Raw genomic sequence first — 22,465 nt, 5'->3', positions numbered from 1 at the left:
CCATGATGTTGAATTTATTAGGTACAAAATCAAATACAAAAAAATATTTGATTGGGTAGTTAAACAAGCAAAACAATTGGCAAACAGTAAATATATAGCTAATGCCTCAAATAAATCAAAAGCAGTATGGCAGGTTGCCAAGAAAGAAACAGGTACTGAAGAAACAAAACATTTTAATTACAAACTAGAAATTGGTGGGAATATTGTTACTAACACTCTTCACATCTGTGAAGAATTTAATAAGTACTTCATAACCACAAACAAAATTCTTAACTTCTTACTTCCACAAATAAGACCTGATGCAGTACTCCAGGAATCAAGAGAGTTTAAATTAACTGCAGTATCATGTCATGAAGTAGCTAACATCATACAATCCCTAAAAAAATCTTAAATCTGTGGGCTGGGATGAAATTCCAACAAATATCATAAAGGCAGGAAGTGACAGCATTGAACCTCAACTCTGTAAAATAATAAACCAATCATTTGATGAGGGTTGCTTTCCAGACAGACTGAAATATGCTGAAGTCTGTCCAGTCTACAAAAAGGGAAAACAAGATGTTTTAGTAAATTTCTACCCAGTGTCTATACTCCCAGTTTTCTCTAAAATAGTTGAACGAATAGTATGTATTCAATTAGAAAAGTACAATAAGGAAGGTAATATTATTCTCAATAACCAATATGGGTTTAGGAAGAGTCGAAACACTTTACAAGCTGTAAATGAACTAATCTCCAAAGTAAGTAAATGCCTTGACAACAAACAAAGTGTATCTGGTATTTTTTGTGACCTCTCAAAGGCATTTGACACAGTAAACCATAAGCTACTGCTCCAAAAAATGGGCACCTATGGCTTCCGTGGAAAATCTATAAGATGGTTTTCATCTTATCTCAAAAACAGATACCAAAGGGTGGTGATACACCAAAAGGGAGAGAGAACTTGCTCTAGCTGGAAAGAAATTCAAGCAGGCGTGCCTCAGGGCTCGATATTAGGACCACTTCTGTTCTTATATTACATAAATGACATGCCTAGCAAAGTAAATACAGATACAATACTTTACCCAGCTGACTCAACTGCTGTAGTCTGCTGCAAAAACACTGACGAATTAGTAAGGACCACGAAACGAACTCTACACAAACTTGAACAATGGATAAAAGATAATGCTATGAAATTAAATCTTAAAAGAAAACCCAAGTCATACACTTCAGGTCCAAACAAACTACTGAATGTATATCACAAATAGAATATTCAGGTAAATAACTGACCACAGTTGATTCTGTAAAATTTCTGGGGATAACTTTAAATAAAAACTTGCAATGGACCGACCATGTGGACAGTCTACTGAAGAGATTAAATAGTTTAGTGTATGCAATGAGGGTACTACACAAAGTAAGAGATTTAACAGCGAAGAAAACTGTATACCATGTGTATTTCATAACACTTGTAAGATATGGAATAATATTTTGGGGTGCTGAAAAGACAAACCTCCTCCGAATCTTATAAATAAATAAATAAAAATAAAAAAAATAAAAATAGAGCAATGATGGGAACCAATAGTAGACATTCATGCAAACCACTATTCAAAAGCCTGGACTTCATGACAATCCCTTCCATCTTCATATATGAAATACTTCTCTTTGAACAGAAAAACTCACATCTGTTTGAAGGAAATACATTCACACATGCCTATGAAACTAGACCTAAATTGAAATACGTGCTACCTTGTCACCGACTCACAGTATATGCAAATACTCCACATTACATGGCTCTGAAGATTAGAAATAAGATAAGGTCAGTATTTGGTGAATCCACATTGGAGACCATTGGCACATACCTAAAAAGCAAATGTTATTATAGTCTAGAAGAATTTCTAAATGAATAAAAAGCAATGTTATAGTTTAGAAGAATTTATAAATAGGAATAGGGAGTAAAGATGCAAGTACAAATGGTATACTTTCGAAGCCGTATAGATACAAAGTATACACGTTCACTTTATATTCATGTTTATATATAGAATTATATAGCGGTTTGTATCCCGTTCAGTACATCCATACTTCATATAGGTGTGTGAAGGCTATAGTAATGATTCGATGAGTTACGAAAAGATTTAAAATATAATGTTGTATTTTTATTATAATAAGCAATGTATGTATGACGTATTTCCTGTAGTATATAAAATACTGTAACAATGTAGGTTAAAAACTGACAAGTCACCAATGTTCTCAATCGAACGATTGTATAAAAACATGTTATGTGACAATAAAGTATCTTATCTAATTTGGTGCACTGTAGATCATACATTGGTGCATAGAACATGTGACTAATATGTCAAAATTGTTTTTAAATCTTGAAGGAGATCTACATCTCTCTCCAATATGGAGTTAATGAATGTCATTTCATTATTGCTTAAAGCTGTTTGAGCGTACAATTTTGAAACCTAATTCACTGATGGATATAGGTATTTCTTTTTGTGTGCATCTTATCATTTCAGTTCTGCCACAGTGAAAGTCGTGCTGTAAGTTGTTTTCATTTTGTTTAGAAGTCAGAGACAGGCTCTCAAATATACAGCAGCTTGTTTCTTTGCCAGACATTTCATCTTGTTGTTTACAGTATGAACATTTTGTTCATGAAATAATATTTAGTATCGGTAGCTAATAAAAATTTCGACTCGTGTTATTTTTAGTTGAAATGACTTATTGCAGTGCAACAGAACAAGAGAAACTGAAAATGGCTATTGCATGGCCAAAACCAGTAATTCTATTCAAAAAACTGTGCAATCAAGACAGTTAAATAAAAGTTAAGTAAGAGGAATGTAGGCTTCAGTCAACTCTTTACTTCCAATTGTTCTCAGAGTAAAACTTTATTAAATACCTGGGGGAAATGAGCTGCGATGCCTGCTGCAATTCTAACAGAGACCTGTAATTCAGAGCATCGTTAAGAATGAACAACTAAAAATAATAATTACAGGTAGATATTTATTTTGCACTTGAATGTTCTGTGAAATCTGGAAATAATTCGCCCCCGGGGGCTCAGCATTCATTTGCTGAGTACGGGCTTGGCGACCCCGGGGTTCCTGAGCTGGGGACTGGTAAGTGCCGCCAGTCCCCTGTCACCGTAAGCTCTGGGCATACTTCAACGACCAACGTGCGGTGCGGCGGTGGAATGTTGTGTGTCTCAGGGAGTGGGGGTCTTGGCTTGGCCGCCCGAATTGCGAGGATGGAATAAACCTCTATAAACAACCCCTCAATCTCAAGGTGTGCTGCGCGCTGATGAGATGCATGGCTGTTGAGGTGGAACAGTCGTTAGCAGGCAACCTCTGGGGAACCTGCCGCATCTCAGTTGTATAAGGCTTACCTAGGCACGCGGACTTCTAATTCCCTAGCTGCTCGTGGGACCGAGATGGATCCTTTGAAATCCTCTTTTCTTCCAGCGGAAAGGGTGGGCCGCTGGAAGGTTCTAACACCCAGTCTCTTAAGAGGGCTCGTGCAGTCAGTCCTCCTGATTCTGGCACTTCTTTGACAAGTCCAGTCTTAGGTAACAGAATGCATTCTGGTAATCCGAATGTGTTTCTCATTGTGAAACGGAAGGAGGGTAGTTTTGAGAAGGTTTCGCCCTTCTATATACAAAAGGGATTGGAGGGCATCTGTGGCTCCTTAAAATCGGTGAAGCGCTTATGTAATGGGACCTTGCTAGTGGAAACTTCCACTTCCCAGCAAGCAACTAACCTGCAAGCTGCTAAATGCCTTGGGGAGTATGCCATAGACACTGAACTGCACAGCACCTTGAACTACAGCAAAGGTGTTGTGACATGCCGGGATCTAGTTGACATTCCCAAGGATGAACTGCAACGTGAGTGGGCTCTGGAAGGTATAGTTGATGTCCAACACATCATGAAGAGGGTTGATGGCAATCTTGTCAAATCCGACTCCTTTATTCTGACCTTCAGTAGCACAAAACTTCCTGAACACGTTAAAGCTGGCTTCCTTCGCCTTAGTGTGAGGCCTCATTTCCCAACCCCAATGCGCTGTTTTAAATGCCAGCGTTTTGGGCATACCACCTTAGGATGTAAAGGCGAAGCGACTTGTGGAAACTGTGGTAAGGCTGCTCAAGAAGGAGTAGGTTGCTCGTCTCCGGCCAAATGTATCAATTGCTCTGGGGACCACCCTGTTTGGAGTAGGGACTGCCGAATATTTTTAGAGGAACGCTAAGTCCAGGAAATAAAAACAACCAAGCGTATCCTCTATGGTGAGGCCAAGAAGATCTATAAGTCGATGCAACCTCCCACATTTGCTACATCTTTTGCATCCCTGGTTCAGAAGCCTACTCCAAAAGTTGATGCCTCAACGCAGACCGAGGTGGTGAGTGTTGGCACTAACACCTGCAGCTGACAGTCCACTTGCAATGCAGCCAGTGTTTCAGAGCCAGTAGCCCCTACTCAAACGGCAAACAAAGGAACAGTGGCGAACTTGGGCCAGCCCCTGGTGCCTCCAACAGCTGAAGCTGTTCCCAAGCCCAGTGCTCCAATTACCACTCCTACATCAGCTCCCCCAATGCCCACCAAACCACAGAAAGTTCCTGTACAGCAGCAACAGATGGTCAAATCCTGTGGTAAACCACCTGACCATGCGGATCTTGTTTTACGTGAGGCTTCATCTGACTCTTCTCCTGAGTTGATGGAATTCGACGTATGTGTGGGGCAATCATCTCGTCCCACTTCTGCCCTTCCACCTGCTGTGGTCTCCCCGCCCCGTCGGAGAGACAGGATGAAGGTGCTACCCCCAACATAGATGGCTCCCATACTTCAGTGGAACTTGGAAGGGTTCAGGACACATGTGGAGGAACTTCGTCTACTCTCTCAGGGTAGACCACTGTGTCTATGTCTCCAGGAGACGTATTTCCATCCATCATACTCCCCTGAGATATGAGGCTATACACTTCACAAAAAGGACAACCTGCGTGGAGAGAGAGCTAGAGGAGGCGTAGGTATTTTCGTCAGGACGGACTACCACTCCTCGCCTCTCTCACTTATGACGACTTTACAGGCCATCGCTGTGTCTGTGCACGTGCGTCATCCATTGACTGTATGTCCGCTTTACTTGCCCCCACATGAGGCACTTGATGAAGTGGGCCTCACCGACCTTCTTACACAGCTCCCCCAGCCATTCATTATTTGTGGTGATTTTAATGCCCACAATCTGCTTTGGGGCTCTGCAATTACCTGCCCCAGGGGTAGAGCAATTGAGAGTCTTCTCCTGTCATCCTGTGCCTACTTGCTCAATGGAGGACAGAGTACTCATTTCTGCACGGCGACTGGGTCGTTCTCTGCCATTGATCTTTCACTTTGCTCTCCTGCTCTTGCTGCCAGTGCTCACTGGGAAGTGGTCGCTGACTTGCACGGCAGTGATCATTTCCCAATCTGGATTCACCTGCCAGATGGTGTGGCCCCCGAAAGGAGACCACCACGATGGGTGCTCAGTGGAGCTGACTGGACACTTTATAGCCAGTTGGCCCAATTCGAACACTGTGCGAATGTTGAGGTGTGGGTGGATCATATTACCAAAACGGTCCACCACGCCACTGCAGCAACCGTTCCACAGGCCACCGGAAGAGGCCACCTGTGCCTTGGTGGAGTGCCAAATGCCGCTCTGCAATCAGGACCAGGCGTGCGGCTCCGCATTGGTTCAAGTGTCGGCCGACTGCTGAGAATCTTGCAGCCTTTCAGGTGGCGAGGGCAAGATGTCACCGTATTATTCGTGAGAGCAAGAAGAGGTCATGGCAAAAGTTCCTGAACACCATTAACCATTCCACCAAAAGTTCCATCGTGTGGGAGACCATCAGGAGACTTTCTGGCAGAGGAGGGAGGTGCCCCATAGCTGCTGTAATGAATAACTGCACTCTCCACACAGATCCGCGAGACATTGCCCAGACTATGGCAGCATATTTCGCCACAGTTACTGCAACAACCAGTCAGGATCCAGGTTTCCAGCGCCATAGAGCCGTTGCTGAGAGATGTAATCTGGACTTCCAGTCCACCTGTCGTTAAGTTTACTAGTGCCCATTTTCTATGTGGGAGCTGGATTTGCATTGTCTGGAGCCCATGACACATCCCCTGGTCACGACAGGATCCATTACAGTATGCTATGGCACCTCACAATGCGCAACAAAGAAATCCTCCTCACACTTTTTAATTCCATTTGGGCGTCGGGTCACTTTCCTGATGCGTGGCGTGAGGCAGTTTTAATCCCTTTTTTAAAGGCTGGGAAAGACCGCACGAGCCCAAGTAGCTACCGTAGTGTAGCCCTCACTAGTTGCATAGGGAAGACCTTGGAGCGGATGGTCAACCACCACCTTGTCTGGATGTTAGAATCCCGGCAACTCCTTAGTCGCTTTCAGTGTGGGTTCAGGAGGTTTCGTTCCACCTTCTATAACCTTGCCCTCCTGGAGGTGGCTATACAACAAGCTTTCCTACACCATCATCACCTTCTAGGTGTATTTTTTGACGCCGAGAAGGCCTACTATACTACTTGGAGACGTCTCATCCTGGAGCAACTCCACGAATGGGGTTTTCGTGGTTGTCTTCCTCTTTTTATTTAGTCTTTCCTCTCGCCACGATATTTTAGATACCGAATTGGTGACGTCCTGTCTGATCGCTTTGAGCAGGAGAACGGTGTCCCTCAGGGTAGCGTTTTAAGTGTGACTCTCTTTGCCATCGCTATTAATAGCATTATGTTCATAGTGAAAAGTCCTGTCCAGTGTTCTTTGTATGTGGATGATTTCTCTTTGTTTTGCTCTTCTTCAAGCCTTGCAACGACAACTCGTCAGTTGCAACTTACGATTAGGCGTTTGGATGACTGGGCGCGGAAGAGTGGTTTTAAGTTTGCCACCGAGAAGTCTACATGTGTTCTTTTTAACCGTTCTCGTTCAATTTTAACCTTTCCTGAGTTGCCGATGAGGGACACTATTCTTACTTTTAAAGACATGGTGAGGTTTCTGGGGCTCATTTTTGACTTGTAGCTCACGTGGTTATCTCATCTTAAAGACCTGAAACGGCGGTCACTTAAGACTTTAAGTATTTTAAAATGTCTTAGCCACAATACATGGGGAGCTGACAGAACTTTTCTGCTCCAGTTTTACAGGGCGTTTGTGCAATCTCGGCTCGATTATGGGTTCACGGTGTATGGGTCTGCGAGGCCTTCTTACTTAAAGATGTTGGATGTTGTGCACCATGAAGGGCTTCGGTTGGCCACTGGGGCATTCCGAACTAGCCCCAAACCGAGCCTCTGTGCAGAGGCTGGTGAACCGCCACTTCATATGCGGCGACGGCTACTTACAGTGCGCCAGGCGTATAAAACTTTGTCCACACCATACACCCCTGCATACCATACCGTTGCTCAGCCTCCTCTGGCACAGTTATTTCATAACCGGCAACGTGCGACGCAGCCCTATGGGATTTGCGCACAGAATTGCCTTGCTGCGATGTCTATGGCTGGTCTTAGTGTTTTGCGTCACGGTTGGAGCAGATCTCCACCTTGGCTGCTCCGGAGACTCAAACTTATTTTAGATTTGACTAATTTTAAGAAAGATCGCACACCAGATTTTACATTCCAATCTCTGTTTTTTAACATTTTAGATGTGCATCACGGTTTCACTGTCGTTTACACTGATGGCTCCAAACAGGAGAATTTCCTTGCTGTTCTGTAGTGTTCCCTGATCAAGTTACTCGGATTCGCCTCCCTGCTGAATATATCGTTTTCGCAGCGGATCTCCACGCGATCCTGAAGGCACTGGAGCAGATGAATCGTGTTCGGGGTGATCAGTTTCTTCTCTGCTCAGATTCTCTTAGTGCCTTACAATCACTGCAGAATCTGTACCCGACTGAGGAGATGGTGTAGCTGATACATGACCAACTGTACTTGCTCCAACGGCGAGGTACAAAAGTATCCTTCTGCTGGGTGCCTGGTCATGTCGGCATATGGGGCAATGAACAGGCCGATCGGGCTGCCAAGGAGGCCTGCAGAGAGCAGGATGTGGTCCAGTGTCCTATTCCCTTGCAGTCAGTCATCGCTGCACTCCACAGGAAGTGCATGGAGTTGTGGGAGGACAAATGGCTGGCGGTGACGGCCAATAAACTTCGGTTGATAAAGTCAACCACTCGGCCGTGGCGTTCCTCCTGCCGGTTGCTCAGGCGGGAGGAGGTGGCCCTCACACGTCTTCGGATCGGGCACTGTCCTCTCACACATAGCTTTTTATTACGGCGGGAGGATCCTCCGTTTTGTGATGCTTGTGGTGTGGACATCTCTGTCCGGCACATTTTAACAGACTGCATTTTATACCGTGATGCACTGGCAGAAGCACAAGTTGATGGGGATCTGCCTTCTGTTTTAGCTGATGATGAGACGTGTGTGTCTAGGGTTTTTAAGTTTTGTGATGTGTCTGGGCTCTGGCCTAAACTTTTAGGCTGGAGGTTTTAGTGTATTGCAGAGTGGCTGACCCCTCCCCTTTTTTCCTTGCGGTCAGCCAGCCACTTCCATCTGCTACATTGTTTTATCTCCCTCTAACATTTTCTTCCGGTGTTGTCCATGTTTTACTGCTGACGCTCTGCTTCATCCCACGCTTTGGTGTGGGTGAGCACATGTTTTTCAGCGATTGTTATCCATGTTTTCTGTTTCGTTTTATATTCCTGTTCTGGGATTTTTCTTGACACCCATCTCACTATGTTACTGAACAGGTGCTGAAGACCTTGCTGTCGTGCGCCCAAAACCCCTCTACTACTACTACTACTACTGGAAATAAATCAAAGGGAATACCGCACCATTCTGAATCTGTCTTCTTATCCATTTATGCTTTGGTACTTACACCCCTTGAGTGAGAAGGCATGTCTCAGTCTACTTCCTTAATATTTCAGTATTGATTGAGATAGCACAGTGTACAGGCTATAGACTAAATATCTGAACTTAAAATATTAGACTCACTGAACAGAGATGGTGGTCACGCTTGCTGAAAGCAGTCGTTTCATATGCTGCCATACTTTGTGTTGGAGTGTAAAAAGTTCCAGAGGCCCATAACCCTGCAGTTGTTTTTGCAGATTTAATACGAGCAATGCCACTGGCAAGTGAAAGCTATCCACAGCATTGCAGACTGTACACCCTGTGTGAACTGCCATATTTAACATGTTTGCTCTAGACTCACAGCTGATCATCAGAAGTTTTCAGATTATTTCTGTTGTGACAGTGCCACGACATTTCACAGTGCCGCCACGACAGTACGTGCAAACGGCGCTAGAGGGGCTCCGCAGCTCTGCTGAGCACGTGTGCGCCACCTAGCTATGAACGGCACCGGCCGCATGTTGCAGCACGGCAGTCGAATAAGAGATACTGAGTTGTTGTTATGTAACCAGCTATTGTTTCTAAGTGAGTGTGTTTGAATATCCATGCAATTATTGGTGATTGAAGGTTATAACACTTTTTGGTGACGAGGATGGGATATTTTCACTGTGTTGTGGATTTGTGTGTTCGTGATGGGGCAGACATGGAACAGTTTATTGAAGGGCTCATTGAACAACAAACACAGCTGACGGCTGCTATTCAGGGGTTGTCGACGTCGCTTACTCATCGTCTGTCTTCCTCTTCTCCACCTCCATTCCCTCCTTACGACGAGGCCGATGAAGACTGGGAGGATTATGAGAAGCGTTTGCGGCAACACTTCTTGGATTTCGGCATTGTCAACACTCCTATGTGTAAGTCGTTATTTCTATCTTGGATTTCCCCACTGATCTATAAGCTGCTTTCTCAGTTAGCCCCTCTGCGGGAACCTGCCTCACTGTCCTTCCAAGAAATGTGTGACTTATTGTCTAACTATTACCGAAAATACACCCACGTCGTTGCCGCCCGCGTGGCGTTCTACCGGTGTCGTAAACAGCCCCATCAATCTTACCGGGCTTGGGCGGCGGAACTACACGGTCTGAGTAGGAAATGTCAGTTTGTCACGGACACTCATCATGAGTCTTACGCTGATTCAATGGTTAGGGATGCTATTCTACGGCTTGCTCCTGATAAAGAAGTACAGCAACGTGCCCTACAACTGCCAAACCCGTCGTTGTCGGAAGTTCTAAGCATCGCTCAATCCTTTGAAGTGTCTCACACTGCTGGCACGCAAATAGACGCGTGGTGTGATGTAGGCACTGTACAGTCAACTTTCGACAAGGACGATTTGCCTGTTTCACAGGAAAACGAAGATGTGGCGGCGGTTAACTCGTGTAAACAACGTCACATTGGGCCGCAACGCTCGCAGAGAAAACAGCAACCACAGAAGCAGGTTCGTTTCGCACTTCCTTCTTGTCCACATTGTTTCGTACAGCATGACAGGGCCGCGTGTCCAAAACGTTGGGCCACATGTAATTCATGTAGGAAAAAAGTCACATTGCTTCTGTGTGTCAGTTCCCTAAAGTTCCTGTCGACGAGGACGAGACATCGGACATGGATGTTAACTGTGTGCTTTCTCAAACAAATAAGTTGTTTGTTACTGTTCATGTTCTGGATAAAGACATTCGCATGCAAGTGGACACTGGCTCTGCAGTAACTCTCATTAATTCTCGCACGTATTTGGAGTTGAGCTCCCCTCCCTTGTCTCCAGTTACGCGAAATCTGAGAACTTAAAATAAACAGAAAATTCCTATCATTGGCCAGTTTGATGCTTCCACTGCCTACAAGTCTGTTGTTCGGCCCCTCACATTTTATATGGTGGATCATGCGGGCACTGAAAACCTATTCGGTTATGATGCTTTCCAGTTGTTCAGGTTCTCCATTGATGATGATGTGCACCTCATATCTGAGGATATTCCGTATCAACAGCTGGATGGATTGTGTTCTGAATTTTTGTCCGTGTTCTCTGCTGGTCTGGGTCGTGCCAAGGATTTTGAAGCCCACATTACTCTTAAACCAATAGCTCGCCCTAAGTTTTTCCGGGCATGCCCTATTCTGGTGGCGTTGCGTGCACCTGTCGAGGCTGAGATAGACAGGTTAACAGCTTCAGGGATTCTCCTTCCTGTTACCTCTAGCGAATGGGCATCGCCCATCGTGGTGGTTTCTAAACCAAACGGGAGTCTGCGATTATGTGGTGATTTTAAAGCCACTGTTAACGCTCAGAGCCTCATTGACACTTATCCTCTTCCCCATCCTGAGGAGTTATGTACCAAGCTCGCTGGGGGCCAGTTCTTTTCCAAACTTGACTTATCGGAGGCGTACCATCAGTTGCCGTTGGATGCTTCTTCCAAGGAATTTCTCGTCATCAACATTCCTTGTGGGTTGTATCAGTACCAGCGGGTACCATTTGGCGTCGTTTGTGCGCCGGCCATTTTTCAGTGGTTTTTGGAACAGCTCACGGTTTCCGTTCCCGGCTGCATAAACTATCTGGATGACATTGCTGTCATGGGGGCCTCCACTGAGAAGCACCTTCGCAATTTGCGTTCACTGTTTCGGGTTTTGCATTCGGCTGGGTTGAGGTGCAATCTGGACAAGTCACAGTTCTCCAACCCTCCATTGTGTATCTTGGTTTCCACTTGTCCCGTGAGGGTATACGTCCTCGATGTCAGCACGTTGTGGCCATTAACGCTCTACCCCGGCCGTCTACGGTCAAAGAACTTCAGGCGTTTCTAGGCAAGCTTGCTTATTATCACAAATTCATTCCATCCGCAGCGGCGGTAGCTCATCCTCTGCATCAGCTGTTGCGCACAAACGTCCCTTTCTGTTGGTCCGACGAGTGTGAGCGGTCTTTTGTCCGCCTGAAGGCTCATTTGCAGTCAGCGCCTTGTCTTGCCACATTCCGTCCGGGTCAGCACTTGGTTCTGGTGACTTGACGTGTCACAGTATGGCCTAGGGGCTGTTCTCGCCCATCGGTATGAGGATGGGTCGGAACAACCCATCGCCTATGCTTCCAAGACCCTCAACAATGCGCAACGGCGTTACTCTCAAATCAAAAAGGAGGCACTCGCTATCAGCATTTTTTTGTATGGTTTTAAGTTTCACCTCATCACCGACCACAAGCCGCTGGTCTCTCTGTTCAGCCCATCGGTGTCGCTTCCGGATAAGGCAGCTCACCGCCTGCAACGTTGGGCCTTATACTTGTCTCGTTTTCACTATGAGATTCACTATCGCCCAACGGCCCAGCACGCCAACGCTGACACGTTGTCGCGATTGCCAATGGGCCCCAACCCAGTTTTCGATCGTGATGAACTACTCTGTTTCCACATTGATGAGGAAGAATGTCGTGCGGTCGAGGGTTTTCCACTTACAGGTTCGCAGGTCACGTCAGGTACTGCGTAGGACCCGGTCCTGCGTCAGGTGATCGGTTTTGTTCAACGGGGTTGGCCGGACAGGACGAAGGGCCGGGCATCAGATTCCATTCGCAACTACCATGCCTTGCACCTTCGTCTGTCTGTTCGTGATGGTGGTGTACTTCTGGCCACAGATAGCGCATCTCCATGGGTCATGGTGCCAGCCTCTCTTCGCAAAGATGTTCTCACACTGCTGCATGAAGGCCATTGGGGTATTTCTCAGACTAAGTCCCTGGTTCGCATGCACGTTTGTTGGCCTGGCATTAATTCGGACATCTCCCACATGGTTGCTGCATGTGGTGTGTGTGCTCAACAACTGGCTGCACCTCGTGCAATGCCCTCTCCGTGGCCTGATCCGGCGCCATGGGAACGGGTGCACGCTGACTTTGCCGGCCCCTTCCTTGGTACTTATTGGCTACTGTTGATTGACGCCTTCTCGAAGTTTCCGTTTGTTGTTCGATGTCCATCGCCCACCACTGCGGCGACGATGCTGGCTTTGTCCAAAATCTTTGCGCTAGAAGGTCTTCCATCCACGATCATCATGGACAATGGCCCTCATTTCTCTTCGCAGGCCTTCCATGATTTTTGTACTGGACAAGGGATTCATCATGTTACAGCACCGCCCTTCCATTCGCAATCGAATGGGGAGGTAGAGCGCCTTGTCTGCACTTTCAAAAGCCAGATGAAAAAATTCCTTGGTGATTTTTCCACAGATGACGCTCTGCTGCCATTTCTGAGTTCTTATCGCTTCATGCCTCTGGGTGATCACAGCCAACCACGCACTCTACTGCACCTGCTTCACCCTGTCAGCCCTTGTGCTGTGTCCCCTAGTGCGGGAAAATACTCGGTGGGCGCCGATGTGTGGGCACGAGGGTATGGATCTCGCCCTAAATGGATTCCAGGGGTGGTGAAGGCTTTTCGCGGCCGCTGGCTTTGTGAAATACGTACGGATGACGGCACGTTTGTTCGCCATTACGACCAGATGTGCCCATGGTTGGTGGCCACGCCGGTGCCACCGCCCCTTCCTTTGCCTCCACCAGCCCGAGAAGCCAGTCCTGTCGCTCCTGCTGATCTACCGTACGTGTTGATGCAGCTGACGTTGCTACCGCTTTCGAGCACGCCGGAACCGGCTCCAGTCGTGACGCCACCTTCTCCGGGACCCATCTCGCTGGAGCACACCCCCAGGTCCGCGACACCTATGGATGCTGCTCCAGAGTTATCACCCATCATCTCATCCAGGAGGCACGTTCCACGCATGAGTTTCCGTCCTGGACATTTTTGACCATACTCTCGTGTCTCTCCACGGGATCTTCTCGGGGTCTCACAAGAGGCCATGGATGTCTCCGCACTGTCCATGTCTCCAAGAAAGTGTGCTTTTCTTTTCTTTTCTTTTTTTTTTTTTTTTTTTTTTTTTTTTTTTTTAAGGGAGGGAGGGGGGCAAGTGTTGTGACAGTGCCATGACATTTCACAGTGCCGCCGCGACAGTACGCTCAAACGGCGATAGAGGCGCTCCGCAACTCGGCTAAGCGCGGGAGCGCCACCTAGCTATGAACGGCACCGGCCGCGTGTCACGGCACAGCAGTCAAATAAGAGATACCGAGTTGTTATCATGTAACCAGCTATTGTTTCTAAGTGAGTGTGTTTGAATATCCACACAATTATTGGTGATTAAAGGTTATAACAATTTCCCCTCGAGGTACACTAATGTTGTGTGAAACCATCTCTAGGACGTTTTGTTCCTCCCTCCGCTGATGTTGGGGCTGATGTTGGGTGGGCCATAGATAATTACAGGAAGTGTAAATGTTCCCACTGAATACAAGAATTTATTTGTTTTGTAAATATGTCTTCCTATTATCTATGGAATAATTTCATTATTACCAAATACATACTTTTGAATTTACATTTGTAGCTGTTTACAACAGGAATTTGTATGAAAACTTTCATCATTTGATTTGTTAAGTATCTGGCAGGTTTCGATAGATCTTGTTAGCAAATATACGTAGTGTTTCATTAGTTATAGTTGTGCTCACGTATCTCAAGTGAAATGCAATGCTGCAAATTGTAAGTGTATTTCATACTACATAATTGATTGTAGGCCTGGAAAATAGGGAAGGGGATATCTGTTATCCTCACCTCTTAATGTCTAGTACTTTCTATAACTTTATGCAGAAGAGAGTGTTAGAGAATGTGATGAAAGCACAAAAAATGATTAGGATACAGTGTACCTTTTATGAATTGTGTTGTATTTTTGTTAAATATACAACACAGCTCATAAAAGGTATAGTGTATTGTGTATCTTGTGTATATGAGTGCTTATAAATATAACTGGCAAATAATTTAGCTTCTTGAAAAGAGTAAAAATGTTGTTTCTTTTCAGATCATATCTCCTCATGACAAGAACATACAGAAGCACATTTTAAATAATCTTTGCCCCTGGGAAAATTCATGGGACACATCAATATTACAAAGTAGTCCTCTCATGAAAGACCCTCTACGAGAAGTGTGGGATGCGTACTACAGCAAAATTCAAGATGACATATTGTTTGCAAATTTAAATGCTAACACATCCGTTAAATTTACGTATACACCACTGCATGGTGTTGGATATCCGTATATGTTACAGGCATTTAACACAGCCAATTTTAAGGTAATGTATTAATGTTTCTAATGACAAAAATAGTGACAGCTAATTACACACACACACACACACACACACATATATATAGAAAGAAGCTTCCACATGGGAAAAATATATTAAAAACAAAGATTCCAAGACTTACCAAGCGGGAAAGCGCCGGCAGACAGGCACATGAACAAAACACACAAACACACACACAGAATGACTAGCTTTCGCAACCGATGGTTGCTTCTTCAGGAAGGAGAGGGAAAGACGAAAGGATGTGGGTTTTAAGGGAGAGGGTAAGGAGTCATTCCAATCCCGGGAGCGGAAAGACTTCCCTTAGGGGAAAAAAAGGACAGGTGTACACTCGCGCGCGCGCGCGCGCGCCCACACACACACACACACACACACACACACACACACACACACACACACACACACACACATATCCATCCGCACATACACAGACACAAGCAGACATATTTAAAGGCAAATGTGTGTGTGTTTGCGAGTGTACACCTGTCCTTTTTTTCCCCTAAGGGAAGTCTTTCCGCTCCCGGGATTGGAATGACTCCTTACCCTCTCCCTTAAAACCCACATCCTTTCGTCTTCCCCTCTCCTTCCTGAAGAAGCAACCATCGGTTGCGAAAGCTAGTAATTCTGTGTGTGTGTTCGTGTGTTTTGTTCAGGTGCCTGTCTGCCGGTGCTTTCCCGCTTGGTAAGTCTTGGAATCTTTGTTTTTAATATATTTTTCCCATGTGGAAGTTTCTTTCTATTTTATTTACATCATCATTAATTTGAACCCAACAATTACGTTTGTTATTGTCTCTGTTGCATTTCGAAATCTTCTCTATCGTCTTACTTTCTCTTTTTGTTTGTACAAGTAGTTTCACTTTGTATTCATCTTCCCTTTTTCCGTAATCTACCATACATTTTATCCTGCCTAATTATACTCAATAATACGTAATTTACTTCCAAACCATAACCTAAAATTTTCAACGCTTTCAACATAACCGCTGCTATAAAATCCACTTTTCCAAGTTTACAAACATTTCGTGTAAACTCGTGAATACTATTTCACAGCTTCAGTTCCTTTCACCCATTACACAACCATCTCAGTTATTTCCAACAACTTTCGTTTTATTTCCATTCCCGTTTTTCCCACAAACTGATCATATCTTAGCAGCTTCCCACAGGTTTACACGTTATTATTTCTTCATCAAACAATTGTTAGCCTCATTCTCATAACCTGCCAGTACATAACCAGTCCTTTGAATACATTTACATACACATTTTTCGAGATTTTATTCAAAAAAATTTTTCGAATTTTATTTTTTTGGAAATTACTTTTTCGAAACTTTTTTAGAAATTTTTTTTTCGAAGATTCCTTGAATTTCCCCACCCTTTAACGTGATCTGGAGACAACATAACTACCCAACCTTTGCACCCATTGTTGTTCACCAACCTAAGTTCAGCACAGGATCAACATAGCTCATTTCAAACCAACACTTTTTCGACTTTTTTCACACCTTTATCTCTCCCTATACAAATTTCTATTTACTTTCACTTTAACCTCATATTACCCTTTCCACCTTCTAATACCATGTCAACCTCACAACATCCCTACAACGACCCCATTAAATTTTATTTACATTCCCTCCGCCAACATGCCTTCACCCTAGCCAGATTACGCTCCCATATTTTATTTACTCAGGCTTGTCTGACATTTGGCATTACTCCCAAAGGCCTCACACTTAAAGTTCCCATCTCTGGCTGCAATCCTTCTTTCCATCAGTCCTTATACCAGTTCCAAACAGCACAATCCATAGCCCTCACCCGCCTAATCCTTCACCTATACATCGACTCGGCCAATGAACACACCCGTCAACTCCTATCCCAAATCAAAGTCCTCAATCTTTCCTCTCCCACATCCACACCGGCTGTACATAGCATCCTCCTACAGGCCAACCGCAAATTAGAACAACATGCCACCCTCCACCTCAAAAAACTATCCAATCTCCTGGTTTCCCACCTCCGGAAAGGCAACTCACTCACCCTCCACAACCTTCCCAACAAACCTCAACCTCCTCTCATTGCACACAGACCCAGTCTCTCCCATCTACTCAATCTCCCACTTCCAGCTCCACTCCCCCCAACACCTCAAAATTCTAGTCAACACAATCTGGAACCACAACACCCCAATTCAGTAGTTAACCTTTCCTCCAAACCCCTCTCCCAATCCGAAACCTCTGTCCTATCCAAAGGCCTCACCTTCAGCCCCACTCCCAGGTTCAACCAAACTGCCCTTGTCAAAGATTTACTGTCCTACACTCGTAGTCTCTGCTGGAAATACCACTTTGCCACGAAGAAAAATAATCTTGATCCCACTCCTAATGATCCAACTCCCCAGGACACTATCCAAATTGAACCCTGCCTGCAACAGTTCCGTCCTCCATCACAGCGGGACCCACCTCCTCTTCCTCAAAATCACCCTCTCCAAACCTTCCAGGAATTTCTCACTTCCAGCCTTGCCTCTCAATCTTTCTTGAAAAACCTTAATTCTACTCCCAACATCACCACAGCCGAAGCCCAGGCTATCCGTGATCTGAAAGCTGACCGATCCATCATCATTCTTCCGGCTGTCAAGGGTTCCACGACCGTGGTACTTGATCGTCGGGAGTATGTGGCTGAGGGAGTGCGTCAGCTTTCAGACAACTCTACATACAAAGTTTGCCAAGGTAATCCCATTCCTGATGTCCAGGCGGAGCTTCAAGGAATCCTCAGAACCTTAGGCCCCCTACAAAACCTTTCACCTGACTCCATCAAACTCCTGACCCCACCGACACCTCGCACTCCTACCTTCTATCTACTTCCTAAAATTCACAAACCCAAACATCCTGGCCGCCCCATTGTAGCTGGTTACCAAGCCCCCACAGAACGTATCTCTGCCTACGTAGATCAACACCTTCAACCCATTACATGCAGTCTCCCATCCTTCATCAAAGACACCAACCACTTTCTCGAATGCCTGGAATCCGTACCCAGTCTGTTACCCCCGGAAACCATCCTTGTAACCATTGATGCCACTTCCCTATACACGAATATCCCGCATGTCCGGGGCCTCGCTGCAATGGAGCACTTCCTTTCACGCCGATCACCAGCCACCCTACCTAAAACCTCTTTCCTCGTCACCTTAGCCAACTTCATCCTGACCCACAACTTCTTCACTTTTGAAGGCCAGACATACCAACAATTAAAGGGAACAGCCATGGGTACCAGGATGGCCCCCTCGTATGCCAACCTATTTATGGGTCGCTTAGAGGAAGCCTTCTTGGTTACCCAAGCCTGCCAACCCAAAGTTTGGTACAGATTTATTGATGACATCTTCATGATCTGGACTCACAGTGAAGAACAACTCCAGAATTTCCTCTCCAACCTTAACTCCTTTGGTTCTGTCAGATTCACCTGGTCCTACTCCAAATCCCATGCCACTTTCCTAGAAGTTGACCTCCATCTGTCCAATGGCCAGCTTCACACATTCGTCCACATCAATCCCACCAACAAGCAACAGTACTTCCATTATGACAGCTGCCACCCATTCCATATCAAACGGTCCCTTCCCTACAGCCTAGGCCTTCGTGGCAAACGAATCTGCTCCAGTCCTGAATCCCTCGACCATTACACCAACAACCAGAAAACAGCTTTCTCATCCCGCAACTACCCTCCCAACCTGGTACAGAAGCAGATAACCAGAGCCACTTCCTCATCCCCTCAAACCCAGAACCTCTCACAGAAGAACCCCAAAAGTGCCCCACTTGTGACAGAATACTTTCCGGGGCTGGATCAGACCTTGAATGTGGCTCTCCAGCAGGGATACGACTTCCTAAAATCCTGCCCTGAAATGAGATCCATCCTTCATGAAATTCTCCCCACTCCACCAAGAGTGTCTTTCCGCCGTCCACCTAACCTTCGTAACCTCTTGGTTCATCCCTATGAAGTCCCCAAACCACCTTCCCTACCCTCTGGCTCCTACCCTTGCAACCGCCCCCCGTGTAAAACCTGTCCTATGCACCCTCCCACCACCACCTACTCCAGTTCTGTAACCCGGAAGGTGTACACGATCAAAGGGAGAGCCACGTGTGAAAGCACCCACGTGATTTACCAACTGACCTGCCTGCACTGTGACGCTATCTATGTGGGAATGACCAGCAACAAACTGTCCATTTGCATGAATGGACACAGGCAGACAGTGTTTGTTGGTAATGAGGATCACCCTGTGGCTAAACATGCCTTGATGCACGGCCAGCACATCTTGGCACAGTGTTACACCGTCCGAGTTATCTGGGTACTTCCCACCAACACCAACCTATCCGAACTCCGGAGATGGGAACTCGCCCTTCAGTATATCCTCTCTTCTCGATATCCGCCAGGCCTCAACCTCCGCTAATTTCAAGTTGCCGCCGCTCATACCTCACCTGTCTTTCAACAACTTCTTTGCCTCTGTACTTCCGCCTCGACTGACATCTCTGCCCTTACTCTTTGCCTTTAAATATGTCTGCTTGTGTCTGTGTATGTATGGATGGATGTGTGTGTGTGTGTGTGTGCGTGTGTGCGCGTGTGCGCGTGCGCGAGTGTACACCTGTCCTTTTTTTTCCCCTAAGGGAAGTCTTTCCGCTCCCGGGATTGGAATGACTCCTTACCCTCTCCCTTAAAACCCACATCCTTTCGTCTTTCCCTCTCCTTCCTGAAGAGGCAACCATTGGTTGCGAAAGCTAGTAATTCTGTGTGTATGTTTGTGTGTTTTGTTCATTGTGCCTGTCTGCCGGCGCTTTCCCGTTTGGTAAGTCTTGGAATCTTTGTTTTTAATATATTTTTCCCATGTGGAAGTTTCTTTCTATAAAGAAACTTCCACATGGGAAAAATACATCAAAAACAAAGATTCCAAGACTTGTTTACTTAATGTTTTAGAGCCAACAGCATCTTTTGTGCTAATTTATCATTTAAAATGTGATTAAAGAGCAAATCAGACTGCTCATTCATAACATATATCTGAACACTCGTGCATGTGCGTGTGTGTTGACTCTGCAGTGAGATTATCAGTGCCCTGACACCTATTTGAATATTCCCACAGAGAAGAAACTTGCTTCATCTCTGTAATGAAGTATTTTTTTTTAGTATTGCAACGTTGATCATTATTGGCGGCTAGCCTTAATTTTCACATTCACATTTTAACAATTGCCAGCAGAGTTTGATTGTTTTGTCTTCAGTTACGTAGATCAATTTACACAGTGTCGTTTAAATTGTTCAGCTTCTATTGTTTATCAATTTACTTGGTGAAAGTTTGCCATAATGTATCTTTATAGTAAAATGCAAAAAAGGTTTGATGTTTCTCAATAGCTATGTGCACTATGGTTGTATGACTGATAAACACTCAGCTGCACGAGAGCTTGTTAGTCAACTCCAACCTCATACCAAGTGATGGAAAAACTGCATCTAGTTTGTGTCACTTATAAAAACATGTGAATGATATGTTGGTTTCATGACTACCCTTACAATCTGCAGAATGCAGTTGCTGATAAGATGTCAGAGCTATTATAAATCACATATTTTTTTGGTGTAATACTCACTTTTTAAAGATAAGATCTTGAGACTCAGATGAAGCAAAGTTTATTACTTTCTGTGGGCGAGTTGGGTGATGGGACCCCTGATGTAAACATTAGTAACTTTGGAGAAAGAATTAATGTTCATCATAAATTTGATAACACATTTTAAAACCAATGTGCCATAATGGTTTTATTTTAAGATGATAATAGTACTTTGGCCATAAAGAATAGTACATTCTGATAGTGCTTTCAGTATGGTTTGTGAATTGCTGGGAGCTTCAGTCCAGAATTCCATACATTGATTAAGATAGAATGATGAGTTATTTACGAATAAAGGAGACAACTCACCAAAAGGCAGATGCGCTGTGTCATCGATACATACACAAACAAAAGGTACAGAGCTTTGCTAGCTTTCAGAATACACTTCCTCGACTGAGCACAGTGTAGGAAGACAGGCGTGTGCCTGTGTGTGTATGCGCGCCTGCTTGCATGCATGTTTTCCCTACAAGCTTGAAAAAGAAAGTGCATTCTGAAAGCTATCAAAGTGCTGTACCTTTCATTTACATACAACCCAGTGCTTCTTCCTTTCAGTGAGTTGTCACCTTTATTTCTAAATAATTCGTAAGATAGAAACACAAATGTTGAAATTTGAGTGCCTTAATGGTCTTTCCAGGAAATGTTGGAATTGTTTAACGATAAACTGAAAACATTCTAGGAAAGAGCAAATGCCAGACATGAATAGAAAATGCCATGGTGGAAGTCAGATGCGAAACAGGAACCAGTCCTGAACAAAATTGTCTCCTTCATGATAACTGATATGGAGACCATATCAGCTCACAAGATATCCAAAATTAACAGAGCAGCACACACAGATAGATTACGTGTTTCCCAATTGTCAGTTAACCGTCATGCTGATGTATCTTCACATGAGGTACCTAAATGGATATTGGTTTGTATTGAGGATTTTTTGGTAATCAGAATTAAACATTCCTTTCATTTGTTAACCTGTAATTCATTCTCTGCCAGTTCAGTTTAATAATATGACAATGTGTTAATTTATTTTTAAAGAATGGTAGTCGTCCTGGGGTGCACAGACTTGCTAGTACTGCAGGCTGATAACCTCTCACTGTGACCATGTAGGTGTCACAAAACAGAAAGAAATAAGAATTATTATGTAATGTATGTAGCTCTCATCACTTGTTTCAGAAGTATAATGATGCCTTTGGTTTGGTCAACAGCGTGCCAATGGAATGAGAAGGAACCCCAATACATTGTACAGTGAATATACCGTTCTGCCTCCCAGTTCTCAATATTTTACACAATAATGGTATGCTTGTAGGTGTAACACTTATGAAAGCATAAGAAACTTTTTGTGTATGACATAAATACATAGGCTTCCACAGCTGGTTTAAATCTCATTAAAATACTTCTGGGTGTACTGCCACATTGCTTATAAAATACATAAATTGTTAAAATACTAAAATAATGGGCATTGTGTCATGTTGCAGCAGCCTCAAGGCATATGAAGTATTATAGCTGTCAAGTATTTTATAAGATGATGTGGCATCATACCTGGAACAATTTTAATGAGGTTGTTTGTGCAGGAAATTAAACAAAAACATTATAACTACCTGTATGTGATTCTTACCATAATATTCTGACATTTTCTGTATCCCTGTATCATAGGTAATAGAATACTATAAACAATAATCATTGAATGAGAAAATTGTTGTCTAGGCTGGTATTAACTGAGTGCTTGATATGGACAAGCAGTCCAGGTCAGTCTCTCTCTCTCTCTCTCTCTCTCTCTCTCTCTCTCTCTCTCTCTCTCTCTCTGTTTCTTGTTCTTATTATTTCAGTTGCTGCTGAAATGAGTTCATATATCAGCTCACAAAGTTTTGTTTTGTTGAAAGTAA

At 44.5% G+C, this 22,465-nt stretch overlaps 1 protein-coding gene across 1 annotated transcript in view; it reads left to right on the top strand.

Moving 5' to 3' along the window:
• Nucleotides 1–22,465, top strand: part of LOC126278986 (phosphopentomutase) — a 140,423-nt gene that overhangs the window by 39,197 nt on the left and 78,761 nt on the right. The window contains exon 5 of the mRNA XM_049979289.1: nucleotides 14,704–14,973. Within this exon, the coding sequence (XP_049835246.1) occupies nucleotides 14,704–14,973 (270 nt within the window). The remainder of the gene's footprint in view (nucleotides 1–14,703; nucleotides 14,974–22,465) is intronic.

Source organism: Schistocerca gregaria, chromosome 6 (assembly GCF_023897955.1).
Source record: "Schistocerca gregaria isolate iqSchGreg1 chromosome 6, iqSchGreg1.2, whole genome shotgun sequence".
Lineage (NCBI taxonomy): Eukaryota > Metazoa > Arthropoda > Insecta > Orthoptera > Acrididae > Schistocerca > Schistocerca gregaria.
This window is presented reverse-complemented; position numbering and strand designations above follow the sequence as displayed.